Source organism: Ranitomeya imitator, chromosome 5, assembly GCF_032444005.1.
Source record: "Ranitomeya imitator isolate aRanImi1 chromosome 5, aRanImi1.pri, whole genome shotgun sequence".
Classification (NCBI taxonomy): domain Eukaryota; kingdom Metazoa; phylum Chordata; class Amphibia; order Anura; family Dendrobatidae; genus Ranitomeya; species Ranitomeya imitator.
The window spans coordinates 110,643,617-110,666,214 of NC_091286.1; the positions used below are offsets into that span (position 1 = coordinate 110,643,617).

Below are 22,598 nucleotides of genomic sequence, written 5' to 3' on the forward strand. Positions count from 1 at the left end.
ACCTTCCGACGGCCCCGATATCCTCAGCAGCGCTCCCGGTACGTTAAGTGTCCAGGGATGCTTTGAGCGAAGGACCTTTGTGGCATCACGGTCGCGTGACCGCAGCGTCATCCCAGGTGATCCATGCAATGCATCCCTGGGAACGGAAGGTGCCGCGTGCACTCCGGGAGGACTCCGGGGGCCATCAGATGGTAAGCATATCCCTATTTTTAACTTTAACTTTTTTTTTTTTTTTTAACAGAAATATGGTCTCAAAGGCCTGGAGGAGAGTCTCCTCTCCTCCAGACCCGGGTACCATCCGCAAATGAAACGCTCACTTTATGGATGGTGGGCATAGCCACTTGCGTGAAGTGAGCGTTTCAATGCAATCCTATGATGGCGGAATTGCCGCGATTCTGCAGAAATAATGAACATGATGTGGATTTTACCGCTATGCGCAGTGGGAAAATCCGCAGTATGGGCACAGCAACTGCAGAATTCCATAGGATTGCATGAGAATGCGGTTTTTAAGCGTTTCCACTGTGTTTCACCAAATACTGAACATGTGCATGTGGCCCAACAGTTTGCCATAAGACAGACCCATGGCAAACAGCTAATCACGGAGGAGGCTCCAAAGTGAAAGAGCTTGTCAGTGAAATTTTGTAAAACCAAGAACCCAATCTACATCCCGAATAGAAAAGCACAGAGGAGGCAAAAGCACGGCATACATACGTGTTTGCGCCAACCATGCTGCCGAAAAGCTCCTGCAGCACAGACAAAACATTCCACACCGTGGAGGAGAAGCTCTGAGGATTCAGTAACCTCAGCGAACACCCATTCTGCAGATATAAGACAGAGCACAGGTTATAGGGTCACCAGAAATACATAGATAACTAGCAGCCACCATATGTTTACATTGAGGCTTTTAGAAGGAAACCCAATTATTAACACACAGGCTCAATATTGCACATACATTTGGAGAGCAGCACTCATTGATAAAGGGGAAGAGCGGAAACTCCAAAAGGGTACAGGAACTTATCCCCCCACATGCCATCTCCCCTCTTACCAAAAAGGAAGGATCTGTGCCCTCTCATAGGCACATTTTGGGCTTTTACTTTTGCTACTAAAGGGGTGAGAAGATGATTAGTTGCACCTCCTGCACCACATGAAACCATTGCTGACTAGATCACAGGCATTGGAGCCTGTATAGTTTGGCTAAATCTTCTGCATAGAGTTACATATGTAAGAGCAATTTTGGGCATCATAAATTCTATTTGGGTCAGACCAAAAAACGTTTATTTAATAAATCATCAAGTTTACCAACAATCATTTCCCCCTATTATTTTTTTGTATATTGATAGATCGGGTGATCCTGAACGCGGTGATACCAGATATGTGTATAATTGATTTTTTTTTACCTTGTAGTAGTCCCATACAACCATGGGTAAGGCTCTGCCAGGAGGATTGTGTGTCTCTCGTACTCCATCAGTATAACTGGTAACATCCAAATTAACACCAAACTGCACATTGTCCTAGAATTTCAAAGGTAAAATACATCACATTATACTCACTTTTTAGACAAAACGGACAAGACAAGAAACATCTTATAGACCTCCTCTTTTGCTGCTCCAAATGTTTCAGGTCTAAACATATATTCACTCCCGATTATGGTTATAAGGCCATGTGCACACGTTGCAGACTTCCTGCTGATCCGCAGTGTTTTTTTCCGGGCAGAAACGCTGCAGATCCGCAAGTGATTTACAGTACATGTAAATCAATGGCAAAAAAAAAAATGCTGTGCTAATGGTGCGGAAAATTCCATGCGGAAACGCTGCGGATTAAAAGAAGGAGCATGTCACTTCTTTGTGCGGATCTGCAGCGTTTCAGCACCCATTCCATTATAGAAATCCGCAGGGGTAAAAAGCACATTAAATCCATACAGAATACACAACAAAAATGCACAAAATCTGCATAAAAAAAGCACGCAGATTTTGACCTGCGTTTTCTGCCAAGAGATGCAGAATCCGCACAGAAAATTCCACAGGCAAATCCACACCGTGTGCACATAGCCTAATACTTTTCTATATATTGTTAGGGATGATTAAACACTCGAGTATCACAGTGCTCAGAGGTGCTCGTTACACGGCGAGTAATTGGCGGTGCTCCATGTAAAACTTGAATCCCCGCCCCGCATCTTTGGCGCCTGTTATGCAGCCAATAAGCATGCAGGGATTGCCCATGAGTCACTGTGGTAGCAATCTTGGTTGTGTGGCATTACTGTGATTGGCTGCCCGTGTGACATCAGAGGTTATGAAAAGGACAGGCGCTGCCCGGCTCGGGACACTGACACCATTGAACAGCTCTTTCACACTTTGTATTGGAGAGAGCGTGCTTGTCCAGGCCGGAGTGTGCACAGTATAACAAATCAAAGGCCTGGAGTGTTGCTACCAGTGCTGAAACTGAGCCATCATACTAACAGCTCTTCTAAGGGCATATTATTTGTATCATCTACAGTCTGCATTTAGCCTACGGAGGGAGAGACAGTCGCAGGAGCAGGAAGAGAGTGACAGTATCCAGTCTGTAGACAGGGATTAGGCCTGTGCAGTCCGATGGCATATAGGTGCAGTTTTTTTTGTGGGTGCTGAAAAAATGGAATTTATTTTGATCCATCAAGTATTATGTGCTTTTTTATGGTCCTTTTTTGTGTTATATAAAAAGTCCAAAAATTGTTGAAACATTTTCCTTGGCTACATTTCTCAGTCATGCACTATACCGTAGTGTGGAGTATATTTCTGTGATCACTAAAAGTGAACAAAACCTTTTAAAAATTTTGTAGGCTTCCATTTCTCAGACATACAGTGTTAAGTGGTCTGTGAGCATTTCTGTGATCTCCAAAACTGAGAAAAAAGCCTAGAAACATTTTTCTAGATTGAATTTGATGGTCATCCATACACTTTTGCGTTCTGTTACATTACAGTGGAGAAAACTCACAAAAACCACTTTGATTGCTGAAAAATGACCACTTTTTTTTCTTTTATTAAAAACAAACTTGGTTTCATTAAGGGACAGGGAAGTAGAAGTGCTAATGATGGTGCACACAGATGCTGAGGACGTGGGGCAGGTGTGCGAGAGCACAAGAAATACACCCATCCATTACACATAGGTTCCTGTCCCACTTTGCAGGGAGGCACGGTACACCATTTCTGAAGCCAAAGCAGTGTGAACAGGTGGTCGGTTGGATAGCAGATAATGCTTCCAGCTGCACAGCACCACACAGTCTTCCACACGGTTCAGTCTCACCAGCCTAAAGTCTGGATCACTTAATCCTCACCCTGATCCTACTTCCTCCCACCACGTTGAGTCTCAGGAGACTAGTGATCCCACACTACTACACTCCAAAGGAGCCGTTTACCACAACATTTCTTCATCGTGGCCTCTTAACCCGCATGCTCCAAGAGGAACAGGATGACATGGTGTTTAGTGATGCACAAAACTTAAGAGCAGCCACGACCACAAAAACATGATGGTGGGGAACTGCAAATTTGGAATAAAGATGATGATGATGATAAACAGTTGCAGCTAAGTCTTGTTGTTGTTGTTGTTGTTAAGTCAGGAGGACCAGGGTGCAGTTGTGGAAAACGAGATGGTGGATGATGAAGTCACCGACCCAACCTGGGAAGCTGGCATACAGAGTAAGGCCAGCTGCACTGAGGGGGAGAGAGCAGCAGCTCCGAAACAGACAGGAAGAGGCAGTGGGGTGACCAGAGGGAGAAGGCGGGCAACTGTTCCACAGAGCACTGACAGTCCTGGATTTCTCCATCAAAGAGTGAGGTGTTCCCTGGTCTGGGACTTTTTTTTTTTTTAAAGAGATCCCTGAGACAAACAAAATGGACATTTGCAACTTGTGCCATGCAAAGATCAGCAGGGGCCAGACCACTAAGAACTTAACTACCACCAGCATGATCAGTTACATGTCATCTAAGCAACCGATTCGGTGAGCAGAATGCCTAGGTACATGATTCGTGCCATCGGGTAACACCACTGCGTCTTCCCCTGTGCTAGGTGCTTCCCAATCCCCCTGTCCAAAACACTGGCGCAGTTGCCTCCCGCCATGCACTTATCCTAGCACATTCTGACTTACCATCATCAGGGACTTCCAAATCCTTGTCCCACTCCAGCATTCAGCTGTCCTGATCCCAGGCCTTGGAACGAAAAAGAAAGTTTCCAGCCACCCATGGGCCCAAATCCCAAACGGGCATATTTAACCCCTTTACCCCCAAGGGTGGTTTGCACGTTATGGACCGGGCCAATTTTTACAATTCTGACCACTGTCCCTTTATGAGGTTATAACTCTGGAACGCTTCAACGGATCCCGGTGATTCTGACATTGTTTTCTCGTGACATATTGTAATTCATGATAGTGGTAAAATTTCTTTGATATTACCTGCGTTTATTTGTGAAAAAAACGGAAATATGGCGAAAATTTTGAAAATTTCGCAATTTTCCAACTTTGAATTTTTATGCAATTAAATCACAGAGATATGTCACACAAAATACTTAATAAGTAATATTTCCCACATGTCTACTTTACATCAGCACAATTTTGGAACCAAAATTTATTTCTGTTAGGGAGTTATAAGGGTTAAAAGTTGACCAGCAATTTCTCATTTTTACAACAAAATTTAGAAAACCATTTTTTTAGGGACCACCTCACATTTGAAGTCATTTTGAGGGGTCTATATGGCAGAAAATACCCAAAAGTGACACCATTCTAAAAACTGCACCCCTCAAGGTGCGCAAAACCATATTCAAGAAGTTGATTAACCCTTCAGGTGTTTCACAGCAGCAGAAGCAACATGGAAGGAAAAAATTAACATTTTACTTTTTAGTCACAAAAATGATCTTTCAGCAATAATTCTTTTAATTTCCCAAGGGTAAAAAGATTAAATGGACCTCAAAAGTTGTTTTCCAATTTGTCCTGAGTACGCTGATACCCCACATGTGAGGGGGAACCACTTTTTGGGCGCACGGCAGGGCTCAGAAGGAAAGGAGCGCCGTTTGACATTTTCAATCTAAAATCGGCTGGAATTGAGATCGGACGCCATGTCGCGTTTGGCGAGCCCCTGATGTGCCTAAACAGTGGAAAACCACCACAAGTGACCCCATTTTGGAAACTAGACCCCCTAAGGAACTTATCTAGATGTGTCGTGAGCACTTTTATCCCCCAAGTGCTTCACGAAAGTTTATAATGCCCGGGCGTGAAAATAAAAAATCCTATTTTTTCCATAAACATGATCGTTTAGTCCCCAATTTTTTATTTTCTCAAGGGTAAAAGGAGAAATTGGACCCCAAAAGTTGTTGTCCAATTTGTCCTGAGTACGCTGATACCCCATATGTAGGGGGGAACCACTGTTTGGGCGCATGGCAGGGCTCAGAAGGAAAGGAGAGCCGTTTGACATTTTCAAGCTAAAATTGGCTGGAATTGAGATCGGACGCCATGTCGCGTTTGGCAAGCCCCTGATGTGCCTAAACAGTGGAAAACCCCCACAAGTGACCCCATTTTGGAAACTAGACCCTTTAAGGAACTTATCTAGATGTGTCGTGAGCACTTTTATCCCCCAAGTGCTTCACGAAAGTCTATAATGCCCGGGCGTGAAAATAAAAAATCCTATTTTTTCCACAAACATGATCGTTCAGTCCCCAATTTTTTATTTTCTCAAGGGTAAAAGGAGAAATTGGACCCCAAAAGTTGTTGTCCAATTTGTCCTGAGTACGCTGATACCCCACATGTTGGAGAAAACTACTGTTTGGGTACACTTCGGGGCTCGGAAGGGAAGTAGTGACGTTTTGAAAAGCAGACTTTGATGGAATGGTACGCGGACATCATGTTCTGTTTGCAGAGCCCCTGATGTGCCTAAACAGTAGAAATCCCCTACAAGTGACCCCATTTTGGAAACTAGACCTAATTTGGAACTTATCTAGGTGTGTGGTGACAATTTTGAACCCCCAAGTGTTTCACTTAAATTTATAACGCCCGGGCGTGAAAATAAAATATCCTATTTTTTCCTACAAAAATGATCATTTAGTCCCCAATTTTTAATTTTCCCAAGTGTAACAGGAGAAATTGGACACCAAAAGTTGTTGTCCAATTTGTCCTGAATACGGTGATACCCCACATGTGGGAAAAAATACTGTTTGGGCACGGAAGGGATGTGGTGACGTTTTGGAAAGCAGACTTTGATGGAATGGTCTGCAGGCGTCATGTTCCGTTTGCAGAGCCCCTGATGTGCCCAAACAGTAAAAAAAAACCCACAAGTGACATTTTGTAAACTAGACCCCCAATGAACTTACATAGATGTGCCCCCTTTTTGGAACTAATCTACTGTAAAGTAAATTAGTAGTGCATGGAGGTGTGGTACACTCTGAAGCAATCCTTCATACACAGGCCAGGTTTTTCGGGGCAGGTGTCGCATTGATAAATGGTGTCCTTGCGTATTCCCCTTTTGTAACACACTCGGCACCTTTTTTGCGACTTACCTCTTTTTGCAGTTTGCGGGACCTCCCCCGGGAAATTCTGACCTGGTACGATACGAGCACCTTCAGTTCCGGAAGTACTGGGGCCAGCTCCTTCCCTCGTGCCAAATAACAGGGCCTTAACCACTACCTCCTGGAACTGAAGGTACGACGTATCGCTGTGGCGTGCACATCGTGACAGCAGGAAAGCGTTGAGCATTGCCATTTGTACGATGTGCACGGACAGCTTTTTGTACCACACCTTGGCCTTCCTCAAAGCACTGTATGGTTGGAGGAGTTGATCGGAGAGATCAACGCCCCCCATGTTTTTGTTGTACCCCAGTACACAGTCCGGTTTGCAGACCTGTGTAGAGGTACCCCGTATAGTGCTGAGGGCACTGCCATCACCGTGTATGGTGGTCAAGAGAAGGACATCCCTCTTGTCCTTGTACTTGACCACCAGCAGGTGGTCGCTACATTGGGCTCTGCTCTCACCTTTTCTGAGCATCTGCCCAAGTAGCGTCTTTGGGAGGCCTCTCTGATTTTTGCGGACAGTACCGCAGGCTGCGGTATCTCGCGCAGAGAGGGATTTGTAGAGAGGGATGCTGGAATAAAAGTTATCAGTGTAGAGGTGATAACCTTTATCCAGCAGTGGGTGCACCAAATCCCACACTATTTTCCCACTCACTCCCAGGACAGGGGGACACTCAGGCGGTTCAATCCTGCTGTCCTTCCCCTCGTAGACTCTAAAGCTGTGGGTGTACCCTGAGGTACTCTCACACAGCTTGTAGAGTTTGATTCCGTACCTGGCCCTCTTGCTGGGCAGGTATTGACGGAATCCGAGCCGCCCCTTAAGATGAACCAAGATGAACCAAGGACTCATCCACGCAGATGTCCCTTTTGGGCACGTACACTTCACCGAACTTTTTGTTGAAGTGTTCGATGACAGGCCGAACTTTGAACAGACGGTCAAAGTTGGGGTCATCTCGTGCGGGACACCGTGCATTATCGGAATAATGCAGGAACTTGTGGATGGCCTCAAAACACGTTCGGACTATGACCATTCGGAACACTGGAGTGTTGAATAAAATATCAACACTCCAATATTGCCGAACTTCTGGCTTCTTCAGGAGCCCCATATGAAGCATCAGGCCCCAAAACTGCATCATCTCAACTGCGTCTACAGGAGACCAGTTGGAATATGATGAACCGGTGTTTTGCTCCAAAAATTGAAGAGCGTACAAATTAGTTTGCTCCACCATGAGGTTAACAAAATCCTCAGAGAAAAAGACTTTGAAAAAGTCTATTTCTGTGAGGCCGGTGGTGTCAAACCTGATTCCTGATTCTGCCACAAAATCAGGAATCAGTGGCTCGTAATTTTCGGGGGGCGAGGTCCGTACGGGGTCCGAAGAGGGGCGCGCTGGTTCATCTTCAGGAGTGGGCCCTGCCTCATCTTCATGAATGATGGGCACTTCTTCTGTCCTGCGGCGTCTGCGTGGCGGTTCCGCAGGGCCGGAGGAGGAAGATGAGGAGGGGGAAGAGGATGAGGAAGAATCAGAAAAATAAAGAAAAGTGGGATCCTCTCCCTCGCTATCAGTGTCGGAGGCAAGGAAAGCATATGCCTCCTCCGCTGAATAGCGCTGTTGGGACGAACGGGACGAACGGGACATTTTTTTGTCAGTATGGTGCTTTTGTGTACTTTATTGGTAACTGTGTACGTGTGGGGGGGATAGTGTTTGGTGCAAACTATTCTAAAAAGAAAAAGCTAAAGGAAAAAAAAAGCAAAGGGGAGAAAAAAATACCTGTGAAAGGAAAAGTCTAAAACAGCAGGCCCTAGCTCTGATAAGTGAACCGCGTCACTTATCAAATTTCGGCGCCTGCTGGGTGTACGAACGGGGATGTGGAAAAAACACCAGGCACGAGAGCTCTGATAAGTGACACGGTTCACTTATCAGAGTTCGGCGGCTGCTGGGTGAGCGAACGGGGATGTGAAAAGGGAAGGCACAGATTAGACGCGGCGGCTGGGGGAGCGCAAAGGGATGGGGAAAAAAAAAAAAGGAAAGGCACGGATTAGACGCAGCGGCTGGGGGAGCGCACGGAGATGGGAAAAAAGAAAAGAAAAGGGAAGGCACAAATTAAACGCGGCGGCTGGGGGAGCGCAAGGGGATGGGGGAAAAAAAAAAAAGGAAAGGCACGGATTAGACGCAGCGGCTGGGGGAGCGCACGGAGATGGGAAAAAAGAAAAGGGAAGGCACAAATTAAACGCGGCGGCTGGGGGAGCGCAAGGGGATGGGGGAAAAAAAAAAAAAAGGAAAGACACGGATTAGACGCAGCGGCTGGGGGAGCGCACGGGGATGGGGAAAAAAAAAAAGAAAAGGCACGGATTAGACGCAGCGGCTGGGGGAGCGCACGGGGATGGTGAAAAAAAAAAAGAAAAGGCACGGATTAGACGCGGCGGCTGGGGGAGCGCACGGGGATGGGGAAAATAAAGTGAGCACGAGTGTTGATAGGTGAACTGCGTCACCAATCAACGCTCGGCGGCGCTAAGGGGGTGAAAAAAAAGCGAGCACGAGTGTTGATAGGTGAACTGCGTCACCAATCAACGCTCGGCGGCTGCTAAATTTGGGCACGGATACGGCGCAAGGAGGGGGATGGGAGAAGGGGGGATGGGAGAAGGGGGGATGGGAGAAGGGGGGATGGGAGAATGAATAGAGATCGGGCCGGGATCGGGGTATCAACACTTACGGTTTGTAGTCTCTCTTCTTTCTTCTCTCTTCTTTCTTCTCTCTTCTTTCTTTAGCAAGAATTGTGGTGTCACAGGCTACTGTGGCACCACAAGTCTCAGCACAGGAGGGGATCTCGCAGCGTGACCGCTCTGAAGGAATCCTCACCAAGTGTGAGGATTCCTTCAGAGCAGTTACACAGGTCAGGGGCAGGTGAGACAGGTCACAGAGCGGTCACACCGCTGCTGTGACCTGTGATTGGTGGGATCGATGATCACATCGATCCCACCAATCAAAGAAGGCCCTGGTGACGCTGGTGTTGCTATGCACCAGCCTATGATCGGAGCTCACAGCTCCGATCATAGGCAGGTCACCAGCAGGTCACCAGCAGGTGACAGGCAGGTGACCGGCAGGTCACCGGCAGGTCACCATCAAGGCACAGCGCGGTCACACCGCTGTGCCCTGTGATTGGCGCGATCGACGATCACATCGATCGCGCCAATCAGACTAGAAGGATGCCGGTCCAGAGGCAGGGAACAGGGGGCTGCAGAGCGCGCAGGTAGGCAGGACACAGCGGCGGTAACAGCAGCGGTAACACCGCCGCTGTGTCCTGCGATTGGCGCGATCGATGTGATCGTCGATCGCGCCAATCAGCATTGAATGCTCCGGAGCCATGGCAGGGGATCCGGAGCCATGGCCCGGGGCTGCAGAGCGCGCAGGGACAGGCAGGGCACAGAGCGGTAACACCGCCGCTGTGCCCTGCGATTGGCGCGATCGATCGATCTCGATCGCGCCAATCCTGGGGGGGTGTGGGCCCATGCCTGGCACTGCCAGGCACTGGCCTAGGATCGAGTACATCGGTACTCGATCCTAGGCTGGGACCTCACTGTTTCAGCCAAATTGATTGGCTGAAACAATGAGAAAGGCTGCGATTGGCTGCTCAGAATTGAGCAGCCAATCACAGCGATCGGGAGGCCGGGGGGGCGGCGACAGGCCCTAGGATGCCGACACCATCTTCCTGCAGGTAAGATGGCGTCGGAATTTTAATGCGATCACTGCGACTTAAGTCGCAGTGTCGCATTAAAGGGCATGACGTACTATTCCGTCCTTGGGAAGTAAAGCCCACCCCACATGGACGGAATAGTACGTCTGATGGCAGAAAGGGGTTAAATGCAATTTCCAGTGGGCATGGAATGTTTTATTGTCAATCCTTAAAGTGGAGTAAAAGTGTGACACCATTGTTCTCAGCATCGATCTGGGGGTCAGAGATGCTTCCAGGGGTCTTCCCCATGCTGTTCTCCTTCCATTCAGCACTTTTCCCACCCATTTGAACATTTTGACCGTCTCCCAGACCAGACCTGAACTGGATGGACAAATGTCTTTTTTCGGCCTTACTAACTATGTTACTATGTTACTATGTTTAGAGGCAGGAAAAAAAGCTCGGCTTTTCCTTTGACTGTCATTACACTCAATACGAGCATGAGTGGCCTACCGCCTCAATGCATTAACCTAACGATCCCTGTGTGGCCTATTTATAATAAAAAAAAAAAAAAAAAAAAAAAAAAAGGGTTCCTCGCATCATGTTCTCATACACTTTATGCAGTATTAGCCCTCTGTGTCTGTACTGCTACATACTTAGGCAGGTAACTGGTTCATGCAGCTTTACATGAACACCTGAGCCTTACACTATGGCCGGTCCGAATAACTAAAGCAATTGTTACCATCCACCTCTCGTGTCTCCCCTTTTCCCCATAGATTGTAAGCTTGCGAGCAGGGCCCTCACTCCTCCTGGTATCTGTTTTGAACTGTATTTCTGTTATGCTGTAATGTCTATTGTCTGTACAAGTCCCCCTCTATAATTTGTAAAGCGCTGCGGAATATGTTGGCGCTATATAAATAAAATTATTATTATGAGTGTATCAGGAATTACTCGGTTCGAGCAACGAGCACCAGAGCATTTTAGTGCTCGCTCATTTCTACTTGTTACCACTCACTATGCGGCTATGATGTGTTCAAAACCAGTCTGCCCCAGTATTAGACATTTGGAGTTAGGACATCTGTGTTGTATGTGTGGTTTGGGTGTGCATTAATGCGGTCATCAATGTAAAAGAGGGCTACATAGAGAAATCTAAAGTTAAACACATATTCTGGTTTGTTTCTAACGTGTTACTTTACTCCTTGCACTTATACGTGTTCCTTTGTCGTTTTGCTGCCATAAGTCTGAGTCTACACTGTGCACATTCCAATAAGGACAAGGAAAACCATTACATGAACAGGAGTCTCCAAACCCTTGACTAGTAAAGTATAATTTTCAATTATCAAAGTATACGTGTGCTACCTCTACACACTACAATAATCAGAAGAAAGAGCTGGTCTTATTGTAATGTGCATGGATGGTCTACAACACGCCCATTAACCTTGCGTCTGTTGGAATGTAATTGGTGACAAAAAAGTCAGAGGGTCAAGTTGTTTGTAGGTGTTGATGGCTAAATCTACAGACTTTAACATCAACTTTACATACAATCAAAATTTGTCGTTTCCAAGTTAAGAGCAGAAACCACCACCAGCATTGAGCGAACAACTCACTTCTCGGAGGATCCGATCAAACTCTGAAGTAGAAAATAATCCATTGTAGTATTTGCTGTTGTGTCGTTTAAGCAAAGCAGGCTTCTTCTCCCAAATACATCTGAGAAAAACAAAAAATGGGGGAATGGACACGTATTTCAGAAGAACGCCATATAGGAAAAAATTAGATCTAGAAATGTTCCACCAGCATAGCTCTCCAACCACCACTGATGACAAACTAAGTTTAGGACCAGCTAAGGAGACACCAAGCTAACTTGCCCATAAACCTTCTCCTGAATGCAGGCCAAGCATGATGACCAACATTTCCATATATTACCCCAATGTTTAAAGGAGTTGTGTACTGCTTGGAAAACCCCTTCTTAAATGTTGTAGGCCCCTGCAAAAAAAATTTCCAAAAGGTATAATTACCTCCCACACCGATGCTATTCAAATAATGTCAGCACCAGCTCTTCTGGTGCTCCTGAGACAGGTGGCCACAGTCATTCTTCCCTCATCTGGGAAGTGTGAGCGCTTTAGCGACATAATGCCACACAAGCTATGGTCGACTCAGTGTTGTCATCACTGGAATGGCGCCAGTGCAAGATGCAAGAGTAGCTTTTTAGGGAAATACAACATTTAAACATGAGATGCTCAAGTAGTGGAAAAGCCCTTTAATATAACAAACTTAGCCGCCCCAGCGAAGGTACAAGCATGATAAACGCATCACATACCTGAAGAAATCATCTGGTTTAACAGGAGAAATAAGCCATTCAAACAGGGCATTAGCTCTTTCCCTACTGTTCTGGATTTTTCCCAAATTCTGTAGTACTGAGTCTAGCAGAGGGCCCACGTGCCGTTTGCTGCTGTTCTCTGAGCCCTGGAACAAGGAGGAAATGGTGATGATACTTTGGTTGATGCTAGAAATTTCCCAAAATTCACATCTGAATGGGCATTGAGACTTAAAACCTCTTTTATTATCCCCCCAATCACACACATTGACACGTTCTGCAAACTTGTTAGCATATTACCGTATATACTCGAGTATAAGCCGAGATTTTCAGCCCATTTTTGAGGCTGAAAGTCCCCCTCTCGGCTTATACTCGAGTCATACCCTGGGGTCGGCAGGGGAGGGGGAACGGGGCTGTGTAATTATACTCACCTGCTCCTGGCGCGGTCTCTGCACGTCCCTGGCTTCCCGGTGCCCCAGTTTCTTCCTGTACTGAGTGGTCACATGGTACCGCTCATTACAGTAATGAATATGTGGCTCCATCTCCCATAGAGGTGGAGCCGCATATTCATTACTGTAATGAGCGGTAACGGTGACCGCTCACTACAGGAAGAACATGCGGTGCCGGGGAACAGAAGTACAGGGACCGTGCCAGGAGCAGGCGAGTATAACAGGGAGCTCTGCGCTGTGCGATACTCACCTGCTCCTCGTTCCGGGCGCCGCTCCGTCTTCTGCAGTGACGTTCAGGTCAGAGGGCGCGATGACGTGGTTAGTGGGCGCCCTCTGCCTGAACGTCAGTGCAGGAGACGCTGAAGATGGAGCGGCGCCGGAGTGAAGTCAGGTGAATATTCAAAGTGCCGGGGGCCTGAGCGAAAGCGACGGAGAGGTGAGTATGTGATTTTTTATTTTTATCGCAGCAACCGCAAATGGGGCAAGTGTCTGTATGGAGCATCTTATGGGGCCATAACGTTTGTGCAGCACTATATGGGGCAAGTGTCTGTATGGAGCCATAATCAACGTTTGCGCAGCACTATATGGGGCAAGTGTTTGTATGGGGCCATAACGTTTGTGCAGCACTATATAGGGCAAGTGTCTGTATGGAGCATCTTATGGGGCCATAATCAACATTTGTGCAGCATTATATTGGGCAAATGTGTCTATGGAGCATCTTATGGGGCCACTATTAACCTTTATGCAGGATTATATGGGGCATATTTTAATATGGAGCATCTTATGGGGTCATCATAAACTTTATGGAGCATTATATGGGGCTCCTGATTCAATATGGATATTCAAAAACACTTAACCTACTGATGTCTCAATTAATTTTACTTTTATTGGTATCTATTTTTACTTTTGACATTTACCGGTAGCTGCTATATTTCCCACCCTAGGCTTATACTCGAGTCATTAAAGGGAACCTGTCACCTCGAAAATCGCGGGTGAGGTAAGCCCACTGGCATCAGGGGCTTATGTACAGCATTCTGTAATGCTGTAGATAAGCCCCCGATGTTACCTGAAAGAGGAGAAAAAGAGATTAGATTATACCCGCCCAGGGCGATCCCGGTCCGGTTCTGGTCCCATGGGCGACGCGGTCCGGTCCGGTGCCTCCCATCTTCTTACTATGACGTCCTCTTCTTGTCTTCAAGCTCCGGCACAGGCGTAATTTGTCTGCCCTGTTGAGGGAAGAGCAAAGTACTGCAGTGTGCAGGCGCTGGGCCTCTCTGACCTTTCCCGGCGCCTGCGCACTGCAGTACTTTGCTCTTCCCTCAACAAGGCAGACAAATTACGCCTGTGCCGGAGCTTGAAGACAAGAAGAGGACGTCATAGTAAGAAGATGGGAGGCACCGGACCGCGTCGCCCATGGGACCAGAACCGGACTGGGACTGCCCTGGGCGGGTATAATCTAATCTCTTTTTCTCATCTTTCAGGATACATCGGGGGCTTATCTACAGCATTCCAGAATGCTGTAGCTAAGCCCTTGATGCTGGTGGGTTTAGCTCACCTTCGATTTTGGGGGTGACAGGTTCCCTATAATGTTGGCAGGCAAAAGAGACGCCTAGACGAGTGAAAGAGGCAGGTTTCTAGGACGTCTGTCAGTCTGAGAAAGAGGAGAAATATTTAGGGATATGCATTTGATTTAGACATTACAGTCCTGATGGACGTGCATTATTGGTAATTAAGGAGTAGCAAGGTGCGCATGTATAGTGCTGGCAGACTTCAGAGACTGTGGACAGCACCGATAATGCACGTGAACAGCAAAGAAAGTAGCTCTCGAAGGAAAAACAGATAATGATTTTAATTTTCACATCTTACTTAAAAGCAGAGAGGGCTGAATACTGGAAGCCCATGCTTTTACATAAATTTCTGGGGAAAGTACAGGTATGCGCAAATTCTATTTTTTTTAATTCGCAAGAAGTTAAATAATTGGTGCAATTTCGATGGGCAGGGAGGCAGGGAAGACACTTGCCAGGTCTTGTTTGCCCAGGAAATGCTATAGGGCAGTGTTCCCCAAGTGCGGTCCTCAAGAGCCACCAACAGGTCGTGTTTTCAGGATTTCCTTAGTATTGCACAGGTGATAATTGCATCACCTGCACAGGCAATAATTCCATCACCTGTGCAATACTAAGGAAATCCTGAAAACACGACCTGTTGGTGGCTCTTGAGGACCGCACTTGGGGAACACTGCTATAGGGTGTCCCTGTGATAATACAGAGGAGAGTTCAGACATTGTGGATTTGTGCTGCCGAATGCTCACCATAAACCTGCAGCGTTACAGTGCAGTGGATGGAATGAGAAAATGGCATCTATATGTAGAAATCCCCACTTTGGATTCACGTGTGTAGGGGTGACATCTATGGTGACTCTGCACCAAATCCCCTAAAAAGCTTCTGTAGTGGAGAATTCTGTCATGTGTGAGAGATCCATCATGATTACCTTTATTCTGTGAAGGCGCAGTTCTTTTCCATTGGCGATCTTGTTTGGGGTTTTGGCTTTTTTACTTGAGCTCTTTTTTTTAATTGGATATGACACCCGGCAATTATCTTCTTCTTGGTATTTGGAATTTCTCAGCAGTTCTTTACTCCTGGCCTTCTTCTTTTTCAGCACCTTTTGCGGCGACTTTGAGATTGACCCTTTTTTCTTTTTCTGCAAACCCAACTAAGACAAAAAAAGGAGACATGAGTACAACTAGAAAAGCTACAACTACACAGTCACGTCATATCCAAGAGAAATGAATTGTTACCAACTGTGGAAGCACAACAAGGGGTTTCTTACTTGTTTCAGAACATTGGTGTGGATAACGCAATGTTTGAACCTGGTTTAACGTACTGTGTTAATAACCTCTAAAATCTATGGTAATTCATCATTTATAGTCTGAACGGACAACGATGAACAGATTGGACATTGTATATACAGAAAATGACTATTAATGCTGAACACTGGCTAGCAAATAAGCTTCCCCAAGGGAAGAAAGTTACTCTCTAGTGCCACCTATTAGAAGAAGTCACCTTTAAGTCAATGTCCAACCTTCTAAAGGGGTTCTCTTGTAGTAATGTTCAGGAGTGCATCCCTGTCCAGTCTCCTGCTGGCTGGAGCTCATCCAATCCTGCCCGATTGAGAGCTTGAACTACTATCCCTTTGTGCCATTGGACCAGACTGTGCGCTCTCCACTGCCACTATGTGAGGCGGCAGCAGCGGAGGAGCACACAAACTAGTCAGGTTGGGAGCTAAAACGGCTCTCACGGGATCCAACTACAGTAACTCCTTAATATATTCGGTCACTGGCATTTGCAACATAAATTGACTGGCAGTGCAAATATGAATGTCATGGCATGTCAATTTATAATGTGGAGATTTCCCCCTTGAAATGTGTTATGTGACTGCATCACAGTAACTAAAACAGCAGCAGTATTTTTTGTTCTTGTGCAATGTCTACATGACACCTGCTGTCCCCACACATAAAAAAAAAAAAAAAAATCACATCACTTAGGATATTGGCAAGTTAAAAATCAGATCCCCATCATTATCACAACCCCATCAGTGTGTCGAAGGGATACATAAAAAAAAAAAAAAAAAAATGCAGAAAAAAGTGATGTGAGGATTGATCTAGATGGGTTCAGTTTGATCAGCATTCTATCAAATATAACTGGCTGCTTCTGATCCGATTAACTCTTTGTAGGGGTAAAGAATAAACCTCAGAGCTGACTGCAAATGACCGGAATATAAGATGTATGGTGATTAGTGACCGTGTCGGATAAGGTGTTGTCCGTGCTCATGTGCTAATAGAAAAATATGTTCGAGTCCCCATGGCTGCTCACCTGTTTCTTAGGCAATCACTGCATGTGTTGTGGCTGTCCAGACGCGATACATGCAGCCGCGGGAACTTGAACATATTTTCCGAACAGAACGAAGACACTCAGAATCCAAGCATGCCCAGAAAACACCTTATCTGAGCACGTTCGTTCAGAACTAATGGTGTACTAACTTTTATTAGTAGCACTGCAGGCGTTTGAGTCGTAACAGATGCATTACAGATGGGTGAAACAGAGATTGTTAGTTGTATTGTTTGCTGTTCGTTACCTAGATTACCATTGGTCTGTTAGGCAAGGAACACAGTGCATAAAAGCTTTTTCCAACTGAACTTTAATCACTCCTCTGATGCTGGCCTAAATGCCTTAGGGCACAGTAAGCTCCAGATCCACCCAGCGTCAGTACCACCGCACTCCTCTGATGCTGGCCTAAATGCCTTAGTGCACGGTAAGCTGCAGATCCACCCAGCGTCAGTACCACCGCACTCCTCTGATGCTGGCCTGATTGCCTTAGTGTGCAGTAAGCCCCAGATCCACCCAGCGTCAGTACCACCGCACTCCTCTGATGCTGGCCTGATTGCCTTAGTGCACGGTAAGCTCCAGATCCACCCAGCGTCAGTACCACCGCACTCCTCTGATGCTGGCCTAAATGCCTTAGTGCACGGTAAGCTGCAGATCCACCCAGCGTCAGTACCACCGCACTCCTCTGATGCTGGCCTGAATGCCTTAGTGCATGGTAAGCTCCAGATCCACCCAGCGTCAGTACCACCGCACTCCTCTGATGCTGGCCTGATTGCCTTAGTGTGCAGTAAGCCCCAGATCCACCCAGCGTCAGTACCACCGCACTCCTCTGATGCTGGCCTAGATGCCTTAGTGCACGGTAAGCTCCAGATCCACCCAGCGTCAGTACCACCGCACTCCTCTGATGCTGGCCTGATTGCTGTAGTACACGGTAAGCTCCAGATCCACCCAGCGTCAGTACCACCACACTCCTCTGATGCTGGCCTGATTGCTGTAGTGCACGGTAAGCTCCAGATCCACCCAGCGTCAGTACCACCACACTCCTCTGATGCTGGCCTGATTGCCTTAGTGCACGGTAAGCTCCAGATCCACCCAGCGTCAGTACCACCGCACTCCTCTGACGCTGGCCTAGATGCCTTAGTGCACGGTAAGCTCCAGATCCACCCAGTGTCAGTACCACCACACTCCTCTGATGCTGGCCTAGATGCCTTAGTGCACGGTAAGCTCCAGATCCACCCAGTGTCAGTACCACCACACTCCTCTGATGCTGGCCTAGATGCCTTAGTGCACGGTAAGCTCCAGATCCACCCAGTGTCAGTACCACCGCACTCCTCTGATGCTGGCCTAGATGCCTTAGTGCGCGGTAAGCTCCAGATCCACCCAGCGTCAGTACCACCGCACTCCTCTGATGCTGGCCTGATTGCCTTAGTGCACGGTAAGCTCCAGATCCACCCAGCGTCAGTACCACCACACTCCTCTGATGCTGGCCTGATTGCTGTAGTGCGTGGTAAGCTCCAGATCCACCCAGCGTCAGTACCACCGCACTCCTCTGATGCTGGCCTAGATGCCTTAGTGCACGGTAAGCTCCAGATCCACCCAGCGTCAGTACCACCACACTCCTCTGATGCTGGCCTGATTGCCTTAGTGCACGGTAAGCTGCAGATCCACCCAGCGTCAGTACCACCGCACTCCTCTGATGCTGGCCTGATTGCCTTAGTGCATGGTAAGCTGCAGATCCACCCAGTGTCAGTACCACCGCACTCCTCTGATGCTGGCCTAGATGCCTTAGTGCGCGGTAAGCTCCAGATCCACCCAGCGTCAGTACCACCGCACTCCTCTGATGCTGGCCTGATTGCTGTAGTGCACGGTAAGCTCCAGATCCACCCAGCGTCAGTACCACCGCACTCCTCTGATGCTGGCCTGATTGCTGTAGTACACGGTAAGCTCCAGATCCACCCAGCGTCAGTACCACCACACTCCTCTGATGCTGGCCTGATTGCTGTAGTGCACGGTAAGCTCCAGATCCACCCAGCGTCAGTACCACCACACTCCTCTGATGCTGGCCTGATTGCCTTAGTGCACGGTAAGCTCCAGATCCACCCAGCGTCAGTACCACCGCACTCCTCTGATGCTGGCCTAGATGCCTTAGTGCGCGGTAAGCTCCAGATCCACCCAGCGTCAGTACCACCGCACTCCTCTGATGCTGGCCTGATTGCCTTAGTGCACGGTAAGCTCCAGATCCACCCAGCGTCAGTACCACCACACTCCTCTGATGCTGGCCTGATTGCTGTAGTGCGTGGTAAGCTCCAGATCCACCCAGCGTCAGTACCACCGCACTCCTCTGATGCTGGCCTAGATGCCTTAGTGCACGGTAAGCTCCAGATCCACCCAGCGTCAGTACCACCACACTCCTCTGATGCTGGCCTGATTGCCTTAGTGCACGGTAAGCTGCAGATCCACCCAGCGTCAGTACCACCACACTCCTCTGATGCTGGCCTGATTGCCTTAGTGCACGGTAAGCTGCAGATCCACCCAGCGTCAGTACCACCGCACTCCTCTGATGCTGGCCTGATTGCCTTAGTGCATGGTAAGCTGCAGATCCACCCAGTGTCAGTACCACCGCACTCCTCTGATGCTGGCCTAGATGCCTTAGTGCGCGGTAAGCTCCAGATCCACCCAGCGTCAGTACCACCGCACTCCTCTGATGCTGGCCTGATTGCTGTAGTGCACGGTAAGCTCCAGATCCACCCAGCGTCAGTACCACCGCACTCCTCTGATGCTGGCCTGATTGCTGTAGTACACGGTAAGCTCCAGATCCACCCAGCGTCAGTACCACCACACTCCTCTGATGCTGGCCTGATTGCCTTAGTGCACGGTAAGCTCCAGATCCACCCAGCGTCAGTACCACCGCACTCCTCTGATGCTGGCCTAGATGCCTTAGTGCACGGTAAGCTCCAGATCCACCCAGCGTCAGTACCACCGCACTCCTCTGATGCTGGCCTAGATGCCTTAGTGCACGGTAAGCTCCAGATCCACCCAGCGTCAGTACCACCGCACTCCTCTGATGCTGGCCTAGATGCCTTAGTGCACGGTAAGCTCCAGATCCACCCAGCGTCAGTACCACCGCACTCCTCTGATGCTGGCCTAGATGCCTTAGTGCACGGTAAGCTCCAGATCCACCCAGCGTCAGTACCACCGCACTCCTCTGATGCTGGCCTAGATGCCTTAGTGCACGGTAAGCTCCAGATCCACCCAGCGTCAGTACCACCGCACTCCTCTGATGCTGGCCTGATTGCTGTAGTGCACGGTAAGCTCCAGATCCACCCAGCGTCAGTACCACCGCACTCCTCTGATGCCAGAGGATGAGATGCACCAGCTTGCAGCTTTGGGGAGCACTCAGTTCAGGCCACCTGCTATAAGATGAACTGTTAATGAGGAGCGCACCGCCCCTGGAAAACAGGAAGTCAGAACGGAACATCTGGAGACTGATATTTAGAAAACCCCTTTCATTCCTGAAAATTGTCAAATAGAGGCAGAGGCATTTAGAGGGGTTGTACCCTTTCAAAAGAGGTGCTTTGCTTACACTCCCCAGGCCCATCACCGTCTCCGAAGTTGCCCTGGTGTCTACTGATCGTCTGCAGAGGTGACTGCTGCAGCCAATCACTGATCTCAGCAGCTCTGCAGATGTAGGCAGCACAAGCAGATAAACTCAGTGATTGGCTGCTACGCCCTATGTCGTGATGTCCCTGCTGCAGCCGATATAGAGACCGGGGAAGCATCGGATCACAGCGCTGGACCCTGGGAGGGGAACTAGGGCACACTTTTATATATAGGTTTCTGAGCCTGCAGGAAGTTGTTTTGTTTTTAAAGTGGTCTTCTAATCTCGTACATTTCTGGCAACCACCGTTACAAGGTGGAAACACCCTTCAAGGTAGATAAAAAAAAAAACATCCTGCAGTCTTACTTGGCACAAAATGTTGCAGGGAAACATGCTGGCACTTGTAGTCCCTCCAAACTAGTAAATAGTGCTCTGAACTCTCCAGCCATGGAAACCTGCCGCAATAGAACACAACATTGAGCTCGGATACAACTGACCTGCGGTTTCGTCTCCTGCTTTGCCTTCTGATAAGCAGCGAACGCTGAAACACGTGGGGGAGCCATAGCCTCCATATACAGGAATCAGATGGTAAGGGAAAAAGTCACGTACGAAACGGCTTCAGTTGCCAGTGCTACGTCCTGACGTCACCGGAACGTCTTGAAGTACATGAGACAAATAACTGGAGAAGATTGGAAAGTGCTCCGTCTAGTGGGTGACTTGTGCAATAGCAAGCGCGCAGAGAATGGGTGATTTGCTTTCTCTGTGTGGTGTTTTATTTGTTCTTCTACGCACCAGTGTATTGCTCCACGTTCAGTGACACGAGGAGTGTGTAAGCAATTAGTCAATGGCAATTACACCAGAAAAAAAACTCCTTGTCAGGATAGTTTTGCTTCTAGGGGTCACTGCGGCTGTCATTATGGGGGCACCCTGAGTGATTACCCTCTTTGGAGCGCACACACGCACGCACACACGCACCCTGAGTGATTACCCTCTTTGGAGCACACGCACGCACGCACGCACGCACGCACACGCACCCTGAGTGATTACCCTCTTTGGAGCACACGCACGCACGCACGCACACGCACCCTGAGTGATTACCCTCTTTGGAGCGCACACACGCACGCACACACGCACCCTGAGTGATTACCCTCTTTGGAGCGCACACACGCACGCACACACGCACCCTGAGTGATTGCACGCACGCACTGCCCTCATTCACAAACTTACCTACTGTATATCTCTATATAATAATAAACTAGGTAGTTTGGTTAATGAATGATGAGATGCTGCTTTCTTCTGTACAGAGTGAATCCAGTGGATTTTACCAAGTACTGCCCATACAGTTGTGTTGGGGGCCCAGATCTACATTTGGGGCCTCTTTCTTTCCCAAATATAGCAAAATATAATTTTTATTTAAACATGTTAGAATACATGAAATGCAATACACACAAATAGGCAAGATAAATCCAAATATGAAATTTATGACCAGTCAAAGATATAGTTTCCATGATCCAAAGGATATGTATATTATAGAATATCACCGATATGTGAACACCAAGTGGTGGAATAAATCTGTATACTGACGACCAATGATCTAATCTAATCTCTGTGTATACATTGAAGTATGTCTCAGGTCATACCAGAAAATGTGTCCACAACATGGCTATGTGTAGATAGAGTAAGTTTCTCAACCTAGTACATAGAAAGGTAAAACAAAACCATAAAGGGTCACATCAGTACTGAGGTGCCACAAAGACTAATCCCCATGTGGTTGTCTTCAAGATACACCTAATGGACACTCCTGATAACATACATATCGACAGAAAAAAAAAAGAGTGGTACGTCCAATTGAATAAAAAGATATAAATTTATTAATACATACAAATTACATTAGCATTACAGACTGGGATCAGGTAGTGATGGCTAACAATGTCCTAACACTCCAGTGTATACTATGCTGCAAATAAAGTGCTTAGTGCACGGGAAGGCACAGTGGGAGCGAATATGTTAGGGCTAATGTATTCCAAAGATCATTATAAATGCGCGCAAAATCAGTGGAGCCTGTTCACCCCACCTTACAGTTACTTACCCACAGTATAAAGGAGTCCGGACACGTGCCACACCAACACCGACGCGCGTTTCGCCTTTCTTTCTCAAGGTGT

The 22,598-nt window shown here is 47.6% G+C and overlaps 1 protein-coding gene across 2 annotated transcripts in view; it reads right to left on the reverse strand.

Moving 5' to 3' along the window:
- Positions 1 to 21,039, reverse strand: part of RIOX1 (ribosomal oxygenase 1) — a 73,699-nt gene extending 52,660 nt beyond the window's left edge. Inside the window, exons 1-6 of one of the 2 annotated variants that reach the window (XM_069769040.1) lie at positions 20,934 to 21,013; positions 15,445 to 15,666; positions 12,512 to 12,657; positions 11,802 to 11,901; positions 1,398 to 1,511; positions 712 to 818 (exon numbers count right to left, since the gene is read on the reverse strand). In XM_069769040.1, coding sequence (XP_069625141.1) covers positions 712 to 818; positions 1,398 to 1,511; positions 11,802 to 11,901; positions 12,512 to 12,657; positions 15,445 to 15,666; positions 20,934 to 21,008 — 764 coding nt within the window. In that variant the 5' untranslated portion in view covers positions 21,009 to 21,013. Of the gene's footprint in view, positions 1 to 711; positions 819 to 1,397; positions 1,512 to 11,801; positions 11,902 to 12,511; positions 12,658 to 15,444; positions 15,667 to 20,933 lie in introns of both variants that reach the window. The other variant, XM_069769041.1, reaches the window with a different exon arrangement.
- Positions 21,040 to 22,598: the final 1,559 nt, after the last annotated feature.